At 38.3% G+C, this 21,447-nt stretch overlaps 1 protein-coding gene across 11 annotated transcripts in view; it reads right to left on the minus strand.

Annotated features, from left to right (window-relative positions):
- Positions 1-21,447, minus strand: part of MOB3B (MOB kinase activator 3B) — an 89,475-nt gene that overhangs the window by 39,542 nt on the left and 28,486 nt on the right. For 7 of the 11 annotated variants that reach the window (XM_090130651.1, XM_031602365.2, XM_090130650.1 and 4 more), the window contains 2 exons: positions 17,584-17,670; positions 11,268-11,871 (listed from right to left, as the gene is read on the minus strand). In XM_090130651.1, coding sequence (XP_089986777.1) covers positions 11,268-11,685 — 418 coding nt within the window. In that variant the 5' untranslated portion in view covers positions 11,686-11,871; positions 17,584-17,670. The remainder of the gene's footprint in view (positions 1-11,267; positions 11,872-17,583; positions 17,671-21,447) is intronic. The other 4 variants (XM_090130653.1, XM_090130652.1, XM_090130645.1 and 1 more) reach the window with 1 other exon arrangement.

The following is a 21,447-nucleotide window of genomic DNA, read 5'->3' on the forward strand; positions in this document are numbered from 1 at the left end:
AATAGGAGCTCTGAATTCTCAGAGGGAATAAATCTTTAATAAATCTGACCTCTAACTGCATGTGTGGCCTCCATAGTTATACATCTCTACTTGTACTGTGCTGAAAAGAAGGCACAGTTCATCATCTGTTTCTGTTACAGGTTAGGTTTTATGGGTTTGAGTGCAGGATAGAGCTTTAAGGTTTTGCACAACACAGATAACCTGACAGAGAACAGTTTTGTATGTCCCATACTGTATCACAATAAAATGTTTTGTACATTAAGATAGTACTGGCTTATCTCTAAGGTTATCCATGTTTGGAGAAATATTCCCAGACTTCTAGCACACGTGTGGTTTAATACAGAATAGTCTGCAGCTAGGAAAAAAAATAGGACTTTTTTTTTCTTGCGCATTTTGGCCTCCACAGTCTGAATTACTTCCAATGACAGAAATCCTTAGCTTAATTCTTGTAGTTATACAATATAAAATCATTTTTTCCTTTTAGAAATTTTATGGAAGACTCAGGTTTAAGGAGATTTGGAAATCTCACTGGAATTCAAAGACTTAAAGCCTGACTCTATTCCTTTCATATTTGTATCCATTGCAAAATTCAGCCTGATAATTAAAAAATTAAAAATAAAAAAATCAGGGAAAACTACAATATTAACAAAACAAAAAGACTGTAGTAAAACAGAGATATATTTTGTAAATTATTTTTATAAAATAACTGCCCACTTGAAGAAAATCCTATTCAAAAGATTAAGAAAGATGTTGTGGTCATCAGCATTTACTATAAGAATGGAAAGTTTGTTTTTTTTTTTAACACTATTTAAAGAAGAACTGTTAAGAAATATTTTGAAACTGAGTGAAAGGAAGCTTTGTGTGTTTTAGAAGGTGAGCCTTCATAATAGGAGACGTTAGGATAAGCTCAGGAAGATAACAAAAGAGATAATAAACACATTCTTCATTTCAGCTGAAGGCTACATTCCATGAAAATTTTTTTTCATCTTGAATATTTACATAATCACTTGTTTTATTGTAAAGTTCCTCAGCTCCTGTACAAGCATCTGCAGCTTCAAAGGGAAATCCTCAACACTCTCCAACCCAGTTATCTGCAGGAGTAATAGAATATGCAAAAGCCAAACTTTATCACAACTATGGCAGCAAAAATCCACAAGTGAAAAACCAATTCCTTTGTGTCAATAACACTCAAGTGCTTTTTTTTCATAAAGCAATTATATAACTGCACTGTTCTTTCATACATACTGTTAACTGATAATCAATCAACTCAGATAACAGTGCAACGTGAATAATAAAATGAGCACTGATTTTCTTTACAAAGTTTTTGTCTTTGAGTGTAACAGTTACAGTGTTATTAGGAGTTTTTAAAATACAGTCAGCCAAAGACAAACTAAGAGGCACTCAAAGAAGCTGCAGGTGAAGATGAAAGACAAAACAGGAGTAAACTTTTAGACTCCTTATTTTCACTTCAAAGGAGAACAAAAGGACGTGTCTTCATTTCTAACCCAAATCTTCCAACCACTCTTTTCTTAACCTGTAAAATTTTGGGGGGGGGAGAAATTCTTACCTTCAGAAAGCCCAAACTATCAGAAAATTGAAATGAACAAATTAGCAAATCAGCATGAAGATAACAAAGTAGGACTGGCATTTGTGAGATATGGATTCCTAGAAGAATCTCCCTGATCAAAGTGTATTCTAACACCTCCAAGGGAATCTCTAAAATGCCAGTAGTCGGAGACAGGATAAACCATGCTCTTTTCCAATATTTGTTTTCCAAAGATATCCAAAGGCAGACCAGGCAGCACAAACTCTTACTCTGAATTTGTACAACTATTCTTTTGCAAATCAAGTCCTGAAAATCTATCAATATGGAAAAAAATATTTAATAAATTGTCATCTTGTATGTTCTGAGTAAACAAATAACAGGGCAAAAACTTTCCCCGTTTGCTTTGTTGAAGTTTCTAGGGGAATCAAAATTGCAAGCTTTCTCCTTTAATGGGATGGCTAAAAATATATGGTACTGGAGTTTAAAGACCTCAGGTTTTACTTCCATTATTCCAAATCCACACACAAAAAGCTAACATTTTAGGAACAGAAAGAGTATTCTTAGAATCACTGATAAAACCTGTCTCTGGATTCACCAAAGAACGACCATTATATAATACACAAAAAAATCTCTTATGCAGACTACTTTAATTACCCGAGCTTTAGTCTCTTTCTTGACAAATGAAATAGCAAAATTTACCTTAACTGACCTCTTCAAAATCATATTATTACTATTTTTAATTTAAAAAAAAAAATCCAAAAAGAGGCAGCCATGCTATGCAACTAATTTTAAAGCATGTAAATTCTAAACAGATATGTTGCCTTCATGACCAAATATCCATTGGCACTTTTCTAAAAGATCTGACCTCATCCAGCACATATCTTGAAAGTGTCTCTGTTGTTGAGTATTATAGCTCCAAGCTTTTAGGATTTATCTGTTATGGGACTAAGCTCTTTCTATTATGGCTCATTAAAGCTGACAGCATATGAACAATAATTACCATAATTTCACCACTCTAATGTTGATAAAACAAATTTATTGATAAACTATTATGTTTCTCAGTTCAGCTGAACATCTGTCTCTTAAAAGCAAAGAGTTTTTTGTTGTTGTTGTTGTTGTTTTCTTTTTCCATATCCAGGAAAGAGTTTTGTCTTTCAAAGACAATCTGTTCATTGTCTTTCCTTTTCCCTTCCAACTATTAACATACTTTTGATTATTCCCTTTTTGAGCATCTCTTATTCCAGATGGCTCAGTAACCTTCCTTTTGTTTTCCTTGAGTCAAAATGCCACTGATTCTCATTATGAGAAGGAAATAAATGTTTCCACCATACATTTTAAGGCTTATGAAATGGTGCAGCCCCCCTCTGTGCTTTAGTGCATGACTCTCTGTAGAATGGAAAGAGAAAAAAAATTCTCTGTGTCAGCACTGGCAGTAAAGCCTATCCCATTCTATGCAGAGTTGCTGAGATGCTCTGAACATTTGTCGGGTCTCAATCTTCAACTCTGCTGTCGCTGGATTTTTCTTTTAAATCATACAGAATAGTCATTCATCAATCACCATAGCCTGCACTTACACACTGAGGAGCTTATGCACAGCCCAGAAGGCTTTCCAATTAAAGTAAAACTTTTAAAAAGTAAGACAAATGAAACATCACAGATATCTGTACTTTAAGAAATTCCTATTGCTATCTGCATGGAAAAGCACTAACCATGCATCTGTTTCTGGAAGGTATTTGACATCAGTTTTCAAGGAAAGACCTTGGCTTCATGGTTTTCCCCACTTAAAAATTCTTTGAATCTGAACACATTAATACAAGACTTTGGATCTCACAAGAACAGTGTCAAACACTGAGAACAATCTGGAATTTCCACTGTCCTGCAGCACATGGCCTACTGAAGCCAATGATTTTTTTCCTGTAAGAGTTGTTGTCTGTGATGCAGAGATGACAGCCCAGCCCAACAATGACTTTCAGAATGCAGAACCTTTTTTTGGAGACCCTATGTGTTAGTGTGAGCCTCAGTGTTAACAAGAGCTGTTTGGCATCTCAGGCACATAGAAGCGGCGCTAATCAGCAACAAAGAAAAAGGGAAGTCTGTCAGTGTCATTAAGACAGTTGTCTTTTGAGGTTCTGTCCACACAGCTGGTAGATGGCAAGAATGAAGATAATTGTTTCACATCATTTCTGTGATTCATTAGATCTCTTTTTTGCAGGACAAGAGCTTGTCCCTTCACAGATACATTAAGAAGTCCAGCCTTCACCTTTTGCTTTCAAATGCTATAAGGCACATGTAGGATGCGGAGTCCATCTCCTCTTTCACTGCAGGCAGTTTTTCGGCTGATAAGCTCCAGACAAAAGTGTCGAGCTTACAGAAGAGACAAAATTAAAAAAATAATAATAATGCCAGCAGCTACATGTAGACAGGACATCCAGGGTGCACAACAACATCAACAAAATCCAAGCTGCCACTGCACTCCTGTGCAATCCTAACAGACAACATGCAGAATCTTGTGGGTGCAACACAGTTTCTGACATTGGATGGACTCCACAGATCTGAACACCATGAATGTGTAAGGTTGTACATGTCACCCACACAGCCAGAGAACAGCTGCTACAGGAGTAAGGCAAGTTGCAGAGAAGGACAAGCTTGGATATAGCAGTAGATTAAAAAATACAGCTCACAATTATCAAGAAACCCCTCTGCTCACCTAAGGAAAGTGTGTTGTTGAACATATGTACAGAGGTATTTCCATTACAGCTATGGAAGGCCAGCAGCCAGTATGAATTCTGATTGTTTCGCTACAACACATTGACAAAGCTAGATGGAAACAACCTCTTTTATCTGCTACAGTAGACCCACTGAAGCACAGAGACACACGCTTACTGGTGTCTCACAGCACATAGCCATTGTAAGCATGGTAAACAGAGCATACATACACCCCACTGAAGCAAGGAAAATAAGCTTGAGAAACATCTATGTTTGTACCATTGCTCGAGTGTTTTTAGTTACTTTATTTTCTTACCCAGCACGGACCAATACACACACAAACACATTTCCTCACCATCTCAACATCCTTAAGAATTAAAACAGTAGAAGGAATATAGCTGTCTTCTTCCAGATCACACCAGACACAGAATTTCAAGTTGCTTTCTTCCAAGTGTTCAACAGCTAAGCCAGAAATTTAGAGTCCTCAGTGTGAAGGAATACTGTGGACAACATACCAGAGCAATGGTGAAACCAACAACCAGAAAGATGCAGAGAACCCATCCTGTTAAGCTCCTTTCAGAGCCACGACCACTGTCCCCCCCCTTTCATTTGTAAAGGCCTTTATAGAAATGCATACAACTGCACTCATGAAGAAAAGATAAAGCGTGGTGCAGTGAATCGAATAACAACAAACATATTTGAAGAGAAAACAAAAGACACTGACATGACACACACAGTGCATCTGACCAGCCAGTGGTCAGATGAAGGCAATCTGCAGCAGCAAAACCAACTTAAGGAGAGCCATGCTAAGCAGCTTTTTTCTCGAAGCTCTTCTCACAATTCCTTACCAACATTATTTTAGCCAAGTACTTAGGCTCCGCAAGGGAGAGAATTAACTCCGCCTCCACATTTGTCTGTAATGAGAAGTACACAGGTGGCAATCACATTTCAAAACAGTGCTGATAATCAAGTTGATTGGCTTTTTTTTTCCTGCAGCATTCAGAGGATGAAACAGTGCTTACAAATGTTTCAAATTATCTGAATGTCATTCTTGTCTTTGTTTTTAAAGAATACAGCCTCACACATGGCTTTTATCAACACAAGGGGTTTCTAACCACATACTTTTAAAGTTCATACTTGACTTTCCTCCAAAAATTATCTATAAAAGACATGAGGTCCTCATTTAAAAGAAACTAATGAGTTTCCTCCTGTTAAGATTTTTAATTTTGCTCCTTTTGGACACTACTGAAACTAGAGGGCCAAATCAGTATTTGACAGATGAAGGAAAAAATAAAGGCAGTACTGGGGGGTGCATCTCTGAATACATATCTGAGTGAGGGCTGAAGCAAAGGCCCTCACTCTGGGCCTTTCAGAAGTCCCTGAGAACTGTACTACCATAGCACTCCAGTTTTCTACAATTAAATTAAGTTGTGAGTACACTTTAAACAGGACTAAACTAATTTCAAACTTCTACGACCACACTTTAATCTGGTATCATATGGCTGGGTTAGCTGAAGGCCATATTAATGCTTCATCCCCCGTGGCCAGATACATGCCCCAAAATACAGATGTTCTGCTCAAAAGCGTCACCTTAACAATGAATATATTCTGTGGGAGTATCATGAATTTTCTACGCTCTTTCTGAGCTTAAATAACAGCTTAGATTTGGCAAAGTAAACATAGGTAAAAAGTAGCAACTAGAAAAGGCAGTAATTGTGAAACTTATTTTCTTTGGGCTCTAAGAAATGAAGCAGCAAAGCCATTATGAATCATGAATGCCACTCCTACATATACTCTGCTCTGCAGCATAACAGACAAAGTCTGTTTTATAAGGGTTTGTATAAGGAGCTGTTTTCCCTGTTCATCAAGGAAAGGAATGCATGCAAGCTTGTGGAATGCAGACGGAACTCACTTCTACAAAACCCACTTTCCCAGGCAAAGCACATACAAATATATCAAATTTCCCACACTTTGAGTTCAGCACAAGCTCAACCCCACCATCACAGACCAAACAGACATTACACATGCTGTGCAGGTTGCTAAAGAGATCAGGTCATAAGTTCAGGTACAAGAGAAGCTATGGTGGTGAAGGCGCAGATCCTGCAAGAGGTTAATTCAAGTAATGTGCCATAGCACGTGCTATTTCAGTGTGCTGGAAAGTCAAGTTCCTGAAGGTTGATGGGACAATCCATGTGACTCCTTACTGTTACCCTAAGTAATTAGTAATGACTGGGGTTAAATATTATCCAAATTACTCCCAGGATTTAGTCCTTATTCTTCTAAAAGCATGGGCTAATAAAGGCATTGAAGATACCAAACAAAAACAGAGTGAAATTGCTCAAAAGCAAAATTAGTTGGCAAAAAGAAACATAATGTTTAAAAGGCCAGATATTTGTCTATCAAGTAGATGGCAAGATTCGCCATGCAAACAGAGACAATACAATGTTCATCAGCTGTCTTTGACAGTACTCTTGAAATGGCATACTCATCTGCCAGCTTAGTTTACAGAGAAATATCTGCTAGATCCTGAATCACCGTAAGAGCTAAAAAGGAAGAGAAGGAGGAAGTTCAGGCATATAAACATGATATAAAATATCTACATGTTATTTTTCAGGCACATATATTTCCAAATACAAAACTTTCTAAAAACTAGTGTTACTGCTCTAACTTTGCTGCAACATACAAATAAGCACAGGATTCACACACTCCAATGACTAGAAAAAACTACTGGGATGCAATAACCTGTCTTGCTGAATTTTCTTCATTTACACAGAAGATATAGTTGTGTAGTTGCTCAGTTGTTCAAGTTGCCCCTGCCAAAGAAGGGACCATAGATAGGAAGCAATAGGAGAAAGGAGAAAAGCTTTACAACGCATATTTCTTCCTTTGCCCAAATCTAGTACTGATCAAAGTGGTGTAAAAATCAGCAAGAAAGGAGTGTCTGGAATTTACAACTGCCTTCAGCTGTCAGCCTGCAGCTATACCCATCCACCAGCCATGACTGAAAGACCAGCTAACAGCCAGCCATCTGACCCCTCCTGTCAGCCCTTGGCAAAGCTTGGCTTAAAAAAAAAAAAAAAAAAAAGCCAGTTGTAGCAATTACACTTTTTTTTTTTATTGCAGGGCCAATGTGCAAAGGCAATGTCAGACCCTAGACACTGCAATTACAATGGATACAAAAGATGAAGAAAACCAGCAAATGCCAGTTAACACCATGCTACACAAATCTCATGCACCTCTCCACTCCTTGGGAAAACAAAAGCAATACATTTACACTCTGTGCATAAATTTTGGAACTGTCCACTACCAAAAATCATGAGTTCACAAGCATGGAGATGGCAATGTATTTCTAAAGATATATTAAGTTTTCAGCTGAAGTTCCAGGCTTTAAACACTGTAAGAAAATGTTGTCCTTTTGACCAGCCATAACTAGGCTATTTGATTACAGTAATTTAATACTTTTAAATCCTATTCCACACAAACTTTCATAACTTAGAAGTGATTTTGTACTTCAGCTAAATGCCAAATTGCACCTTCTTAAGCTGCTTCATCAGTTTCTAATCAATTTAGCTCTCGTTCCTTGAGCAGCTTGTCAGCGCTGAAATCAGAATTACATATTGCAGGACAGTTCAGGCTAGCAGGGACTCTGGGAGGTCTGCAGCCTAGTTTCCTGCTTGACACGACCATGACATCTGATGAGGACACTCAAGGCTTTACACAGTTTGGTCTTTAAAATTCCCAAGGACGGAGATAGCATAAACGCTGTGCCCCCAACCTTCACTGTTTTCTTATCTTCAAGAGTTAGAGTTTTATTATATCAAGTCTGAAAAGCCCATGTGCTGGTTTATTTTAGCAGAAGCCTCTGTCTTCTGTTCTGCCTTTGTACTTCAAGCCATGGATCTGATGTGGCTGTATCTGGTAACTGAAATCCCAACACACTAAAGAAGCCATGTTGAAAATTAGAATCAATAGCTTCAACAGCGTGGCCTAAGCAGGCACACAGAGCAAACTCTCCTCCATCCTGTTATTCCTTTCCCAACAAGGTCTCACACCACTCACAGCACCTGGCTAGTTACAAGTAGAACATGTTTGCAGAACTGCTAGCCTCTAGCATGCATTAAACCCACCTAAAAATGGATGAAATAAATGGATAATAATTGAAATAAGAACAAGGTCATAATTAGTTAACTTGTCTATAGGCTTTGACTCTGTTTTTCCAATAGTATATAAAAGTTTTGCCTTAAAAAAAAAAAAGCCCCTAATATTCAGGCACCTGTTTTTGTCAGTTTCACTTAACAGCTTCTCAGTTCCCATGCCAGCTCCCTTTTCTTCTGCCTCAGTATTAGTAGGAGGAAGGGTGGCTGGAGAAGGAGATCTTTACCAGTAAGTGAGCAGGCCAGGATGACTGCAGAAAGCAGAGAGGAGCCAGACCACAGGAAGCACACAGACTGGTAAGTAGTCATAGGTTAGAGGCTACAGTGTCAGTGTAAACACTAAAAGGAATTTGTGTTAAATAGTATACTGTTCATAACTCAACTCACTTGTTCTGGTTTTTTTTTTGTTTGTTTTGTTTTCTTTTCTTTTCTTTTAACCACAGAGGGAAGAACCAAAACAAAAGCCCACCAAGCTGGGCTATTCCTATCCCTTTTTTAAGTGGTTTGCATGAATTATGTCACATAAAAGAGGGCAACATTAATAGGATTAAGCTGAGAAATGTATGGTACAAACAGCTCCTATAAATCTAGATCTCTTAAGCAAACTCATCCACTAGTGGAAAGGTCAGCTGAAATCCTATCCACTGGACACTTTTTCCAGAGGAATTCTGTACATATGCTACAAAGATTTAACACAATAAATTAATCTCCAAGTTACATCCAGATACTATGCTTTAATACTGCTATACTACTAGTAATGCCATACATAAGCCTGTTCTGTCATTTGAGTATATCATCTTTCAAGATCTATTTCAACTACTTTGAAGAATGAACAATCTTAATTTTCATTGCCATTGACCTGCTCAAATGAAAACAGAGATCTGCATTAATGCTAAACATAACAGAGACCCTATGGTTAAATAACCAAAGGCTGCTGCAAAACAAGCAGAACAAACAGTATCCAATACAACAACAAAGCTTCACTTTCTGACCAACTGTGAAAAGCAAAACATGGAACAATATACATGCTGCGCTACTACATTTCATTGAACTGCTTTATATGCAGCATTTGTACAGGCTGGTAGTGCCATCTCCACGTTATAGACAGGGGACTGATTTAGAAAGATTAGAAAGATTCCCTCGAAAGAAAAGCGTCTTATCCAGGAATGGGCCCCAGAGGTGCCAGGGTCTTCTCCTAGATGCTAAGGCTACGGAACACTGTCTGTGTTGGAGATACTCTGACACAGAATTCCCTTTGACTGTTCTAGGTGCCTCCTCAGGGACTAACTGAGAGCACAGAACTCTAAATTCAATGCAGTGTGCATCAACTTCTGAATCATGAGATCAAGATTTCAAACCACCACTGCTATTTAATATTTAAGCATTATTTTTACTCACATTTATCCTGAAGGTTTACCTCAGACATATTTTACTAAAAACATAAACAGGGGAGCTATTGGAGCTGAAACCTTGTTTATTATTTGGGTAGGTTTTTTTGTTGTTGTTGTTTTAATAAAACTCATTAGCATGTACGTGTTCAGGCCACAAATCTTTTTTGCATATACAAACTGTGGTGGCATAGCACAAGACTAGAAGATGGAAACTTGGTGTAACAAAAGCATGGAAAAAATACCAACGGAAGCAAAAACACATATTTAACTGCACTCCTAAGCTACCCTTGATTCCAAAAATCTTTCACAGCAATGAAACGGAAGAACAAGTGCTTTAACAAATCAGACCTATTCTTCATTATACACAAAGTATATACTTCTTCCTTTGAAATCCTGCTTCTTGCTAGACTGGCAAATTACACCTAAGAGACATAGTTGTTGTCTTCTTTCTACCTGTTAGTGCAAAAAAGAGATAAGGCTGGGAAACAAGCCACAAGTCTGTCCAAACAAAGGGCAGACAAGCCCAAGAATTGGCTCTTTCAAAGATTAGCAAAGCTCACCAATACACATACAGCCTCTTGATGTACCATCTCCTAACTGTATAAACTGCAAAATCTTCTGCTATTTACTCATCCATATATTTATATAACATCTCACATTTCTGACAAGAAACTCCCAGCTTTCCTACCTGAAATAAGTGAATCATGACTCATTAAATAAAATTGAAGTCTACACTGCTCAGGTACAGCATCCTGTCCTTTTCATTAGCTGCAGCCTCAGCAAATGATTTAGGCTCTCTACACCATACAGTAGCATTCCTCCACAAAGTGTGGCTTTCCTCATTCAGTGGAAAACATTCTAGCAACAACACTTCCATCTGTTTGCACACTCTTCAAAAAAGCTAACAATAGTACCAAAAGACAAATTGTGCTCTCTTTAGCAGCTTCCTCCCTAGGCTCTTTCGTTAAACTACAGTAATTTGGGGAATAACTCACTTTCTAATTCATCAGTTTTGTGTTGGAAGTGATGAGAGGGTGGGAGGGAATAGTTCTCTGCATTCCTGACTGTCCATGGTCTTGTGTTGCATAGCGCTGTACACTTTTCCAAAGGGAAATACCACTTTGCTTTCCATCCATTCTGCATCTGCTTAATTGGCCAGGCAAAGTATAAAGCAATTCAAACGTGACCAAGTTTCAGCAAGGTAAAATGAAAGGCTAACCACCTTTAGTGAATAACCTGAAAAGCAGAAGCTTACCAGGAACAAATGGCTCAAATGAAAATGTTTTAGGCTAACAAACCCCATCAGATGTAGCAGACACTGTTAACATTTCATACATTTTAGACTATTCTGGCAAGACACCCTCCTCCTCCACCTGCTCTTATAAAGGCTTGGACTCCACAGCCTTTGTGAGGTCAGGAAGGAATCATGCTTAGTGCGCAGAATGAAAGGCAGTTCTTCCTTGCACTTACCTACACTTGTAGGAAATATATCCTCGTTGTTGATTTGCATCTCAATCCAGTCCATGAGGAGATTCATGTACTGCGGTGCCGGCAGCGCTGTAGGCTTCTTGTATTTCATGTCATCCTGCCACCGGTACTCATACTTAGGGCCTCCAGACATCACTGGGCAGGTCCTTTCCGTGCAGAACTCACAGATAGTTCCATAAATGAGGTTGATCCTGTTGAAGAAGTCAACAACATGGACAGCCACCCAGTCATTTTGGTCTTCTCCCCTGGGCAACTGTACAGCTGCTTTCAAGTCCACACCTGAGTGCAGTGTGGCCTGCGCTCTTTTATGTAGCTCAAACCGCTGGGTTCCAGGTTCAAACTTGCGTTTTGGACGAAAAGTCTTATCCTTATTAAAAACTTGCTTCAGTGCTATTGACATGTCTGATAATCTTCTGCTCTGCAGCAGATGACAGAAAAGCACTGCTGAGATTTAATTCAGGTATCTGAAAACACTTGCTCCCTATCACAGGTCGTCCAGGTTCTTTCTGTCACAGAAGTGCGTGTTGACTTCAAAGCAGTCTACTAGCTCTTCCACTTGAAAGCCTTCCCAAAAGGCTTCATCTCCCTAAGGATATGGAAATGATTTACATTAGTGGTAAGCTTAAGTTTGGACCCACCAGTTTGTTATCGTTTTACCATCATTTTTTATTAATTATAAGCTGAAAAGCAAATTTAAAGTATTTAATAAACCAGATTGAAAAAATATTAATCTCTGACTTGATGAAAACATAAAACATAAACAAAACATTTTTTTTTTCTTTCTTTCTTTCTTTCTTTAAGTATTAAGGAATTATCATCTGTGTCTTTTATTATACTTAATCAACCTTCAGGAATTCAACAATGGTGTTAATTTTCTACTAGATTCTGTAAAACGATTAAAAAACAATGGTGAAGCTGACACTTTCTTAATAGCTCTATTCATCTTCTCTACAGGGGAACAGCCAGCATGGTGGATCTGTGCCTCTGCACAGTACTGCCACCAGGAGTGGGAAGGGATTGTCCCATTCTGCTCTGTGCTGTGCAGCCTCACTTTAAGTATTGGGTGCAGGTCTGGACACCACAATATAAGGATGTAAAGCTATTAGAGAGTGTCTAAAGTGGGACAACAAAGATGTAGAAGGGTCTGGAGAATAAGAGGCATGAGAAGAGGCTGCAGCCCTCGGTTTAAATTTTCATAGCACTATAAACATCCTACCATATCAGTGTCTAATGAGCACTCTTCATGGGATTATGCATGCTCTACTGTTTCCCTCAAGCTGTGCATGGAAAGCACTGAATTACTCTGAAGCCACTCTTAAAACTTTCAAGAGAGGCAGAAAGGTCTTGAAAAAGAGTGTTTTTTGTTGTTTTTTTTTCCTGAGCACCAGAAGAAAGTAACACATACCTAGGCAAGGAGAACTGTAGTGTGTTAGACCCCATCTCCACATACCAGAATGTAAGCAATATGGAAAATCTTCTCCCAAGTAGCTGGAAGATTAGTATCTGCTCAATTTACCAGCAAACTAAATAAAACCAGTTGCCCTTTCCTTTCGCTGATGGCACATCTTTACACCACACAGAGATACTTCAATCATGAGTTTATAAGCAGTCATTCTTCCTCTGTCAGCAAAACACGAGATGTGCAGGGATGGACCCCAAGGAGGCCACTGTCACACCTGACATGGCCCTTGAAGTAGTATTCCTGCACAATCTGGAAATAATGAAATACGAAGGCTGGGAAAGCCAACCTCCTAATATTCAAATTAAGAGTCACTAGCAGGAAATGAGATGCTTTGAGAGACAGCCTTGCCCTACAGTTTGTTGCAAAGACCATAACTTCCAGCTTTCAGATGCTCTGTGGCAGCAGGCTGTTTATTTAAAAGCCTTTTGAAGGATGGGTGGTTACTGCTACTCAGACTGAGCTGGTGACTGGCACAGTTTGAGACGGCATGGAGGCAACGTCCCAGTTTGCAGTAAGGATGTCAGACAGGAGTTGCACAGCTCAGGTCACTACTTCTTTTCAGTCTAATATACGTGGCACTCTAACACGGCTACTTCCTCACCTGTAATATTCATCATGACACAATAGTAGTTTTTATTTGAAACAACTAGCTGCGTAACAAATAAAACACATCTTCAAAAGATAACAATATTCACTGCTGTTAAACTTTCACTGCAGAAAAACAATTAACACAGAGAAGAAGCAACAAAAACATTCAAACAACTCATTGTCTCAAGTCCTCTATGTACCAAGAGTCAAATGGTGAAATTACTCATAGAAGCATACATACATCATGGTCAAACAAAACATAAGATCATTAAGCAGTCAGATAAACTGTGCTTTAATACACCAAGGGGAATTAAAACAAATGAGAATTACCTATAAAATTCCCTGCATAGAGAATCCTATTTTCAACATCTTGTAGTAAAAGCTAAGGCCACCTCTCTTATTTATCTGCAAATTTACCGATAAAAAACCATATTTACAAATCTGGGCTGTACATGTCAAACTCATACTGTAATGCCTGCTATGAGTTGATTTATTTTTCCTCTCTCTTAAAATATCCTGGAAAGCTGTGTGAAACTGGGAACACGTGTATTTACTTTCCCAAACATTTTCACGTAAAAAAATATAATACAGGAAAGAGTATGGTGAAGGTAACAGAAATCAGTGAATCGGTTCTCTGAAATCACTTTTTGCAGTTTTGTGAGGGTATTTGCTATCTAGTTAACTCTGTTCTTCACTCAAAAGCCTGCCAAAATGAGTGAAGAAAAAACATGATTTTTTGACACCTCCCCCTCACATTTGCAGTGGACAGGGATCCTGCATGCTATGCTGTGTCCTTACTGCTCCCACTACAGCACCCAGCAAGCAAGCATTTCTAAACAGATACAGATAGCATCACCACTACTTTCCTGGAAGAAATAAACTTTCGTATTACTTACAAGGGACAAAAGAACGGGCTGAGCTTCAGCAGAGTACCTGACTTTCAGCTGAGATTCACTCACTTCAGGTTTGGATCTTTCAAAGGCTTATGCTAATTGAAAAGTTTTAGCCACAGTCTACAGTCTCTAAAAGTATCTTTACTGTTTAGGCAATGAAGTGGTACTTAATGGTAGGATAGCCACTCCTCTGCTTTGGGCTGAGTCACGGTACCATTGCAGAAACTCAGGCACCACTGGACTTCCAGCATGTTGCAGCACTGTGTTTTACTCAGCAAGTGATGAGAGGTCTGTCATTCCATTCTGGATCACAAACAGTCAATTAAAACTTTGTAGTGATAGATTTTGAAAGGAAATATATTGCTTCAAAATCATACAGCTTTATCAAAAGTAAACTCATCTGATAATCCAACAAGAAATAGTGAGCAAAACTTCAAGATTTTTAAAGTACTGAGGAAGGAATTTGGCTTGCCTGCCATCATTTTCACTTTCATGACAGTTCTCATCTGTGGAGAATGAGAAATACTCACAGTTTCATTATCTAATGTGGTCTTGGGAGGGTTATCTCAGTGACTGAATGCTGTGAATAATGCTGTTGTATTGGCTGTAATGGATTATAACTCCTTGAAATCAGCACAGTAGCACCACCCATCCACATAAAATTAAACTTGACTATCGATTACATATTTGGCATTGTTTGTGTCTAACAGTCCTCATACCCCAGTAACACCAGCAGGACTTCTCTTTATATTCAGTGATGTCAAAGGCCATAGAAACTGGCTTCTGATCCATGATAGATTCACTTCTGAATTGGACCTCTAATTTACAGCTGTCCCTATATGGGCAACTCAAGTGGACAGTTCCTTCAAATGATAAAGTGCATTTCCAAAGTATACACAAAATACTCTTGTGAGAGTATTCCATGGCCTGAATGATACCGTTTGGTGAACAGGTACACCAAATCAGCACATAAACCAGTCCTGCCCACACACATACCACCCACACACACAGAAAAATAAGCAAAACATCACCACCACCCTGTCTGAGTCACTGTTGAGTTAAAAACCCAACATATCATTTCTTCATAAAGTTTCTATTAAATTACATAAGAATGGCATAAGGCATAAGAAAGGCATAAGAATGTTAGATTACACTGTTTACAATCACATGCTTTTCATCAGAGCACTCTAGTAAGCATAACACAAGCCTTAAGCAAAAAGGTTGCTGGTACAATTTCTATTTTATTTGCCAAGGAAGTGAAGACATGACCTTTCCAGCATCAAAGACACAGTAAGCATTCTATCCTACAAGACACTATCTGAAAAATCAACTCTGCATCCTCATCTTTTTTTATATTGTTCTTTCCAAAATACAAGCTTTCATTCTGAGCACTTGTATGGTCTGATTCAAAGTCATCTGCAGCCTCCAGAAAAGCATATTTGATCCAAATCCCATTAAGTACCAACACTTTGCAGACTTCTCATATTTGGCTTCACACTTGACTATCAATTTTAATACAAGGCACAAAATTCTTTAATAGAGGATCATACATACTATTCTTCCTTTTGAATATTCAAATGCATACTTTCTCTACTTTCAGTCTCCTGACTGAGAGAAACTATTATACTACATTACAAACAGTTCTTTTAACACAGCAAAGTACAAAGAAGTATTGAGTGAACAATGAGCTTTCTAGAAATCTTAAAACACCTTTCCTATCTAGACAGCAAAAAACATCAAAGTAGGAATAATATCCCACAAATCTTGCACAAGTTTGTGCAATTCGGGTTTAATCATAAGAAAAAAAAGTGCTGTACAATCATGTCGTGCAAATTCATGGTGGAAACTTCATACATTTCTTTATGGGAGGGAGGGGAGGAGGGGGGAACAACAAACAAACCAAACAATAAAACCACAACAAGCAAAAAACAACAACCCATATTAACCTGTAATATAGACTTGCAATATGGTTTTACCAGAGTTGAAAGAAAAAGAAAAATGGATCAAAGCAAATTTGGGTTACTGAGGAAGTGTCTCTAAAAAGCACCATGTACAAACACAAGAATTAGGTTTTAAAAGCATTGTATCCTTTTCTACATGTTACCCTATTTTCAACAATCTTCTAAGCTCATAAAAAGTGAGCTCGATGCTGGCCTGTATAATTTCTCCATGATTTCTACAGTGAATGTTTTCAGGAAGAATCAACATTATTAAAACACACACAAAACACACACACACACGCACACGAAGTCCTGCTTCAGCTTTTGTCCATGGTTTCTATGTCACTTAGCTGAAAACATAGAGCATTTTAATTAATGTGTAAAATTACAATAGTAAGTGCTGGCATTCAAGTGAAAGGAAGCTAACTGATGCCTGAGGACAAGAATTTACTCTTTCTTGTGGTGGTAAAAGTCCCAGCATCTCTAGTAAAATATGGAATTTGGCTTTGAGTCCTTCTCACAGAAGGACTCTTAAGTTTCTTCAAGTTCCTCATTATTCTCTAGTGCTACCAGGATTGCCTTACATTAATCCTTACATGATAACCATGAGAACTGTGCAGCTTTGAGGTCCTCAGTGGAAAGCGCTGACTGTAAAAAAGTCTTCCCATAGTCAGAAACATTTCCCAAATATGTAACAACATCCATTTGACATGTAATAGCAAGCCTTTGTTTTGCTCATGCATGAGAAAAAAAAAAAAGAGCAAGTGGTTTCCTGGGATTAGTGAAAACCACAATGGTAAGAGATTGCAGAATAGAGTACAAACAGTATTTTAATAATCAAGGTGTCAATGTTCAGTGGAATAAAGGATTTTTACCTGATTCTTATTTGATTTAGAGCTGTAACTGCTTCCCCTTCCTCTACTGCTCTATGTCTAAGCTTAATACTTGAAGAAGGAGAGCAGAATATAATGGATAACTGTCTATAAAGCTGGGTCCTTAAAAAGGAATGTATTCCTGTAACATTTGACAAACAATAATTTCATTGGATCAGCTTCTGCTTAAAAACCTCCACATTAGTGTCACTGCAATGTCTGACAAAAGAAACAGAATCATACTTCATGACTCTGCCAAACTACAGAAATTTTCATAGAGATTAAACCGGAAAACAATAAACAGGACTGAAGAAGTCCATCCGTTGTGACTGAGGAGCAATGGCAGGGGTGAGAGAGGATAAATCTTAGGTGTAAACTTCATCATACAAATTAGGCATGCTTTTCACCACAGGAACAAACATTTCTGTATTAATGGAGGGCTCATCTCTCAATCAGTGTCATTCTAGTGGCTTTCAGAAGTGTAGCAGGAATTAACATTTCATCAAAAGTTCTGGAGAGGTACTAGTATACTCTCATACTTACTTGCTCATTGGAAGTCTATGTTGTAATAGCGTCCATAGTAATCCAACCAGGAATATGTCCTTGCTATAGAAGACTGCTTCATGTCAGCTGAAAAAGGGATTCCTCAGAATTACAGTAAAGAAATCACAAAATATTGATTGTTTAGTTTATACTGAAGTTCAGCCTTTACTTCTCTGTTGTTTGAGAACTTAAGCTTATGACCCACTGCAGACTGATGTTCATGCAAGAGTAAGTATGGGTGTAATTTCTTTCTGGAAAGTTCTGTTCCACTTCAACTCTTAGCCCTTCATGTTCCTGTCCTCTTACCATGTCCTCTGTGATATATGGCCCAGATGGATATAATCCCTTCCAAAACTTGTATAAGGCTGAGTACTAAACTAAATAAGTAAGGAGACCACTGATTTTTCACCCCAATACATTTCTTTGATCCCCTGCATGGATACACAACAGAGGAAAGAGGACAGCATAAAGTACTGTCTGTGGAGGGCAAAGGATGGGACGGATGAAACATGGAAGAGTGCCTTTTTAGCCACAGTCACTGAATCACAGTATTTCAGTCATTATTTCAGACTTTCCAAGTCCTTAAAGCAGGTTGGGAACTCCCTTAGCCTCACGCATCTACTGAGGGTGAATTCTGACAGAGTGACAGGATCATGCAGTGAAGCAAGTTCAGTACTGACAATGCCTTTGAATGATGATTGTTTTGTGTTGTTTTTTTTTTTTTTTGGCTATGCATCCAGCTCTTATAGTTCTCTTCTTGGTTCACAAACTTCAACTGGTCTGAGCTATAGCTAGCATGCTTACAAGCACAGCCACAAAGCCACGCTCTTTATAAGTACCCCAACAGTGTTTGCTTTCAACTGTCAATTCCTTATGATCTGCTACGTCTTTCCACCATTAATAAAACAAAGATAAAACAAAGCCTTTACAAATGCATGTGCATTGCCTGGTCAGCTGGTCTTGCAATCACTGCTCTTGCAAACACTTAACCACACTGGTGGACAGCATGGCTAGGCTGACCTACACTCTGGTAGGAGTAGCAACAAAAACCTTGCTTTGCAAAAACCAGCTCAGAAACCTTGCTTTGGCCAAAATCCTGCCGTCTCTGTGGATGGTGTTCTCACCGAAATTATTGCGACAGAGAACTGTTATTATCATTCATTCCTTTAAAAATATAAACAGGATGGTTAAATTGAGTAAGTAAATTCTAACAGCTTTCAGAAAACAGGGATACAAACTAAACTACACAATGATTCTCCCTAACATGCATTTTCTCTTCCAGTTCATTTCATTTCTACCTTCAATAGAAGTAAAATTTTACTTTTATCCTCTGAATACTCTCTTTTGAAAAGAGAATAAGAATGAATTAAATTGTGGTTACAGTTCATAAATCTCTTTGTTCTATTCAGCTTAACTTGCTCCTCAATCTGCATTCTGGTTTTCAAAGTGCTGGCATAACTGAGTAGATTGACACTAAAATCCAATTTCCTTCTCACCCCCACACGCCAAGAACATTCACACAATTCTCAAGGACAAAATCCAAAAGCTGAGATTTAACATGAATCCTCAGAAATCCATTTTTTAAATGACCATGACAGGTCACGTGAGCGGTAAGAAACAACAGAACATACACACACAAAATAGCTCTAGTGGTCTCAGATCTAAACTCAGGGCCTTACTCTTCTTTGCGTACAGACTCACTGGAGGGCATGTCTCTGTATACAGCAGTACAGTAGCTCTTTCACTAAAAGTCAGCATTTTATCCTCTAGAACTTCAAGCTTTCTACCCTAGAAACAGTGGCCAAGGACTTCATTTTTAGACTAAGCCTTAGTTTTAGGAAACCACATATGTGTTCAAAAACATCGAAATCATACATTCCATCATACAGTATCATTTTGATTCAAACTACTCATTTTTACATTGAGAAACAGAGCTACAAAGTCAGAGTCATGCTACCTACACTATACTGACAAACACAAATAACTAAGACTGTTCAGAAAACCACATCTACTCAGAAAACCAGATATAGAAAGGTTAGCCTAAATCTGGCTGCTTCTGCCAAAGCTCATGCTGGCTGTCCCAGGGGAAAAGAGGAGAAGCAGGTTGGTGACACAGAGCCTCAGTTCTAAGCAGCTCCAGGTTTCAGAGCAAAAGACCTGCAGGGAGGCTACAGCATCATCAGGTGGTGTTCTGCACCCTTCATTACAAACCAGTATGCCAGTTCATTATGCCAGTTCTCAATGTGGCATAGTGATTTTGCTTTACAAAGAATTACCCTTAGCTCAACATTGCTGAGAGACAAGATCAACCCAAATCATGTAGCAGTTGAGGTTATGCCTGACCCAGGTAGCCCCTCAATTTGACCTCTGGTAGCTCATATCTGAGTGGGACTGTTATGGGCCCTAAAGAAGGAAGACAGTGAAGGTAATTTCACTACTAACCATTGGGAATAGGATTTATTTGTCTTTACAAAGCAGAGCTGAACAAGACAAAATGCATACGTTTTACAAATGAAGGAATATTAAAAAAAAAAAGGGGAGGGGGGCGGAAAATATATTAACTACAAATATATTTTAGTTATTCATGCCACAAATCTAAAATTTTGTCCTGAATCAATTAACTTTAACAGTTAAAGAATGAATACTAGAAAAACTACTTGATTTTACGATCAGTAAAGAACATTTAAAGAGCTAAGATCACAAGAAATCTTTGCTTCCATCAAAGTTCCCAATGCATATGCAACAAATAGTAAGTGGTAGCAACTACAGTTAATTATGGACATTTTCAAACTCAAACCAGAGAGAGTATTCCTACTTGAGTCTTTTGAAAAATACAAAAGGTTTCACAGATCAGACCAGGAATGATTTTGTAGGCTAAGGGTCTGGTGGTTCTGTAACTTGGCAAAACATACTGCATTTCAACTCAGTCACAAGGCATAGCCTTTGTAGTTGCCGAAGTCTGGTTGTGTGTCCTCTACTTCCAAAATTCAAAGAAGTAGATAAGTCAGTGCTGATTTATGAGTTGTTCTGAACTTGTAGGACTAAATTGGCTTGAAGGCTGAAGAGATTTCTGTTCAGAGAACAGTTCTGACTACCACCCTGTAATTTTATCGTGTTGACCTTATCATTTGGTCAAAATGACCTACTATTTTGTGCAGGGCAGGAAACACTGGATCTGTAAAACATATGCATTCCCATAAACCAGACTAGAAACAGAATAACCTGGGGTGAAGTACTCACCCACACTCCAAAGCTCTAAGTAAGTAGCTTGTAACTTGTACCAAAAAAAAAAAAAAAAAAAAAAAAAGCGCTTTCTTCACCATCTATGAGATCAGAAATACAAGTAAGTAAATGAACTCAGAGACATGATCTAAACAACACATGCTATAGGAAAGAGCACTGAGATTAAAACCACCTCTCCTAAGGACAGCTTGCCTCCTCTCCAGTTTACAAGAATACAGCTGGTAATCATGGATTGTTCAGAGACAGAAAAAATATCCTTAAATACAGTTTAGTAGCAAAAACCAAACTCCAAGAACTATGAGACAAAACAATAGAACAGTAATACCAGAGGAGCCCTGCACTAGGAGCAGGTTGTAGGAACAGCTATGGAATTGCACTCTTCTCCACACCCAAGGAGTTTACAATGCAATTTTCCAGCAAACTAAACTGTTTAAGATTTCAAAGCCTCTTCTCTGGCACTACATACTGTTCAATCTGTATTGTTCTCAGAAAGCCACACAACAGAGCAAACAAAACTTCCACTTACCAGCTGATCTGGAAAGCAGGTTTGGGTGGATTTTTAATTATCCCCCATGGTAAGCAGAATATGCAGAAGCACAGTATTTAGTCATTCTTTACAGT

The sequence above is a fragment of the Phasianus colchicus genome, chromosome Z (assembly GCF_987193195.1).
Source record: "Phasianus colchicus chromosome Z, bPhaCol1.hap1.1, whole genome shotgun sequence".
NCBI classification, from domain to species: Eukaryota; Metazoa; Chordata; class Aves; order Galliformes; family Phasianidae; genus Phasianus; species Phasianus colchicus.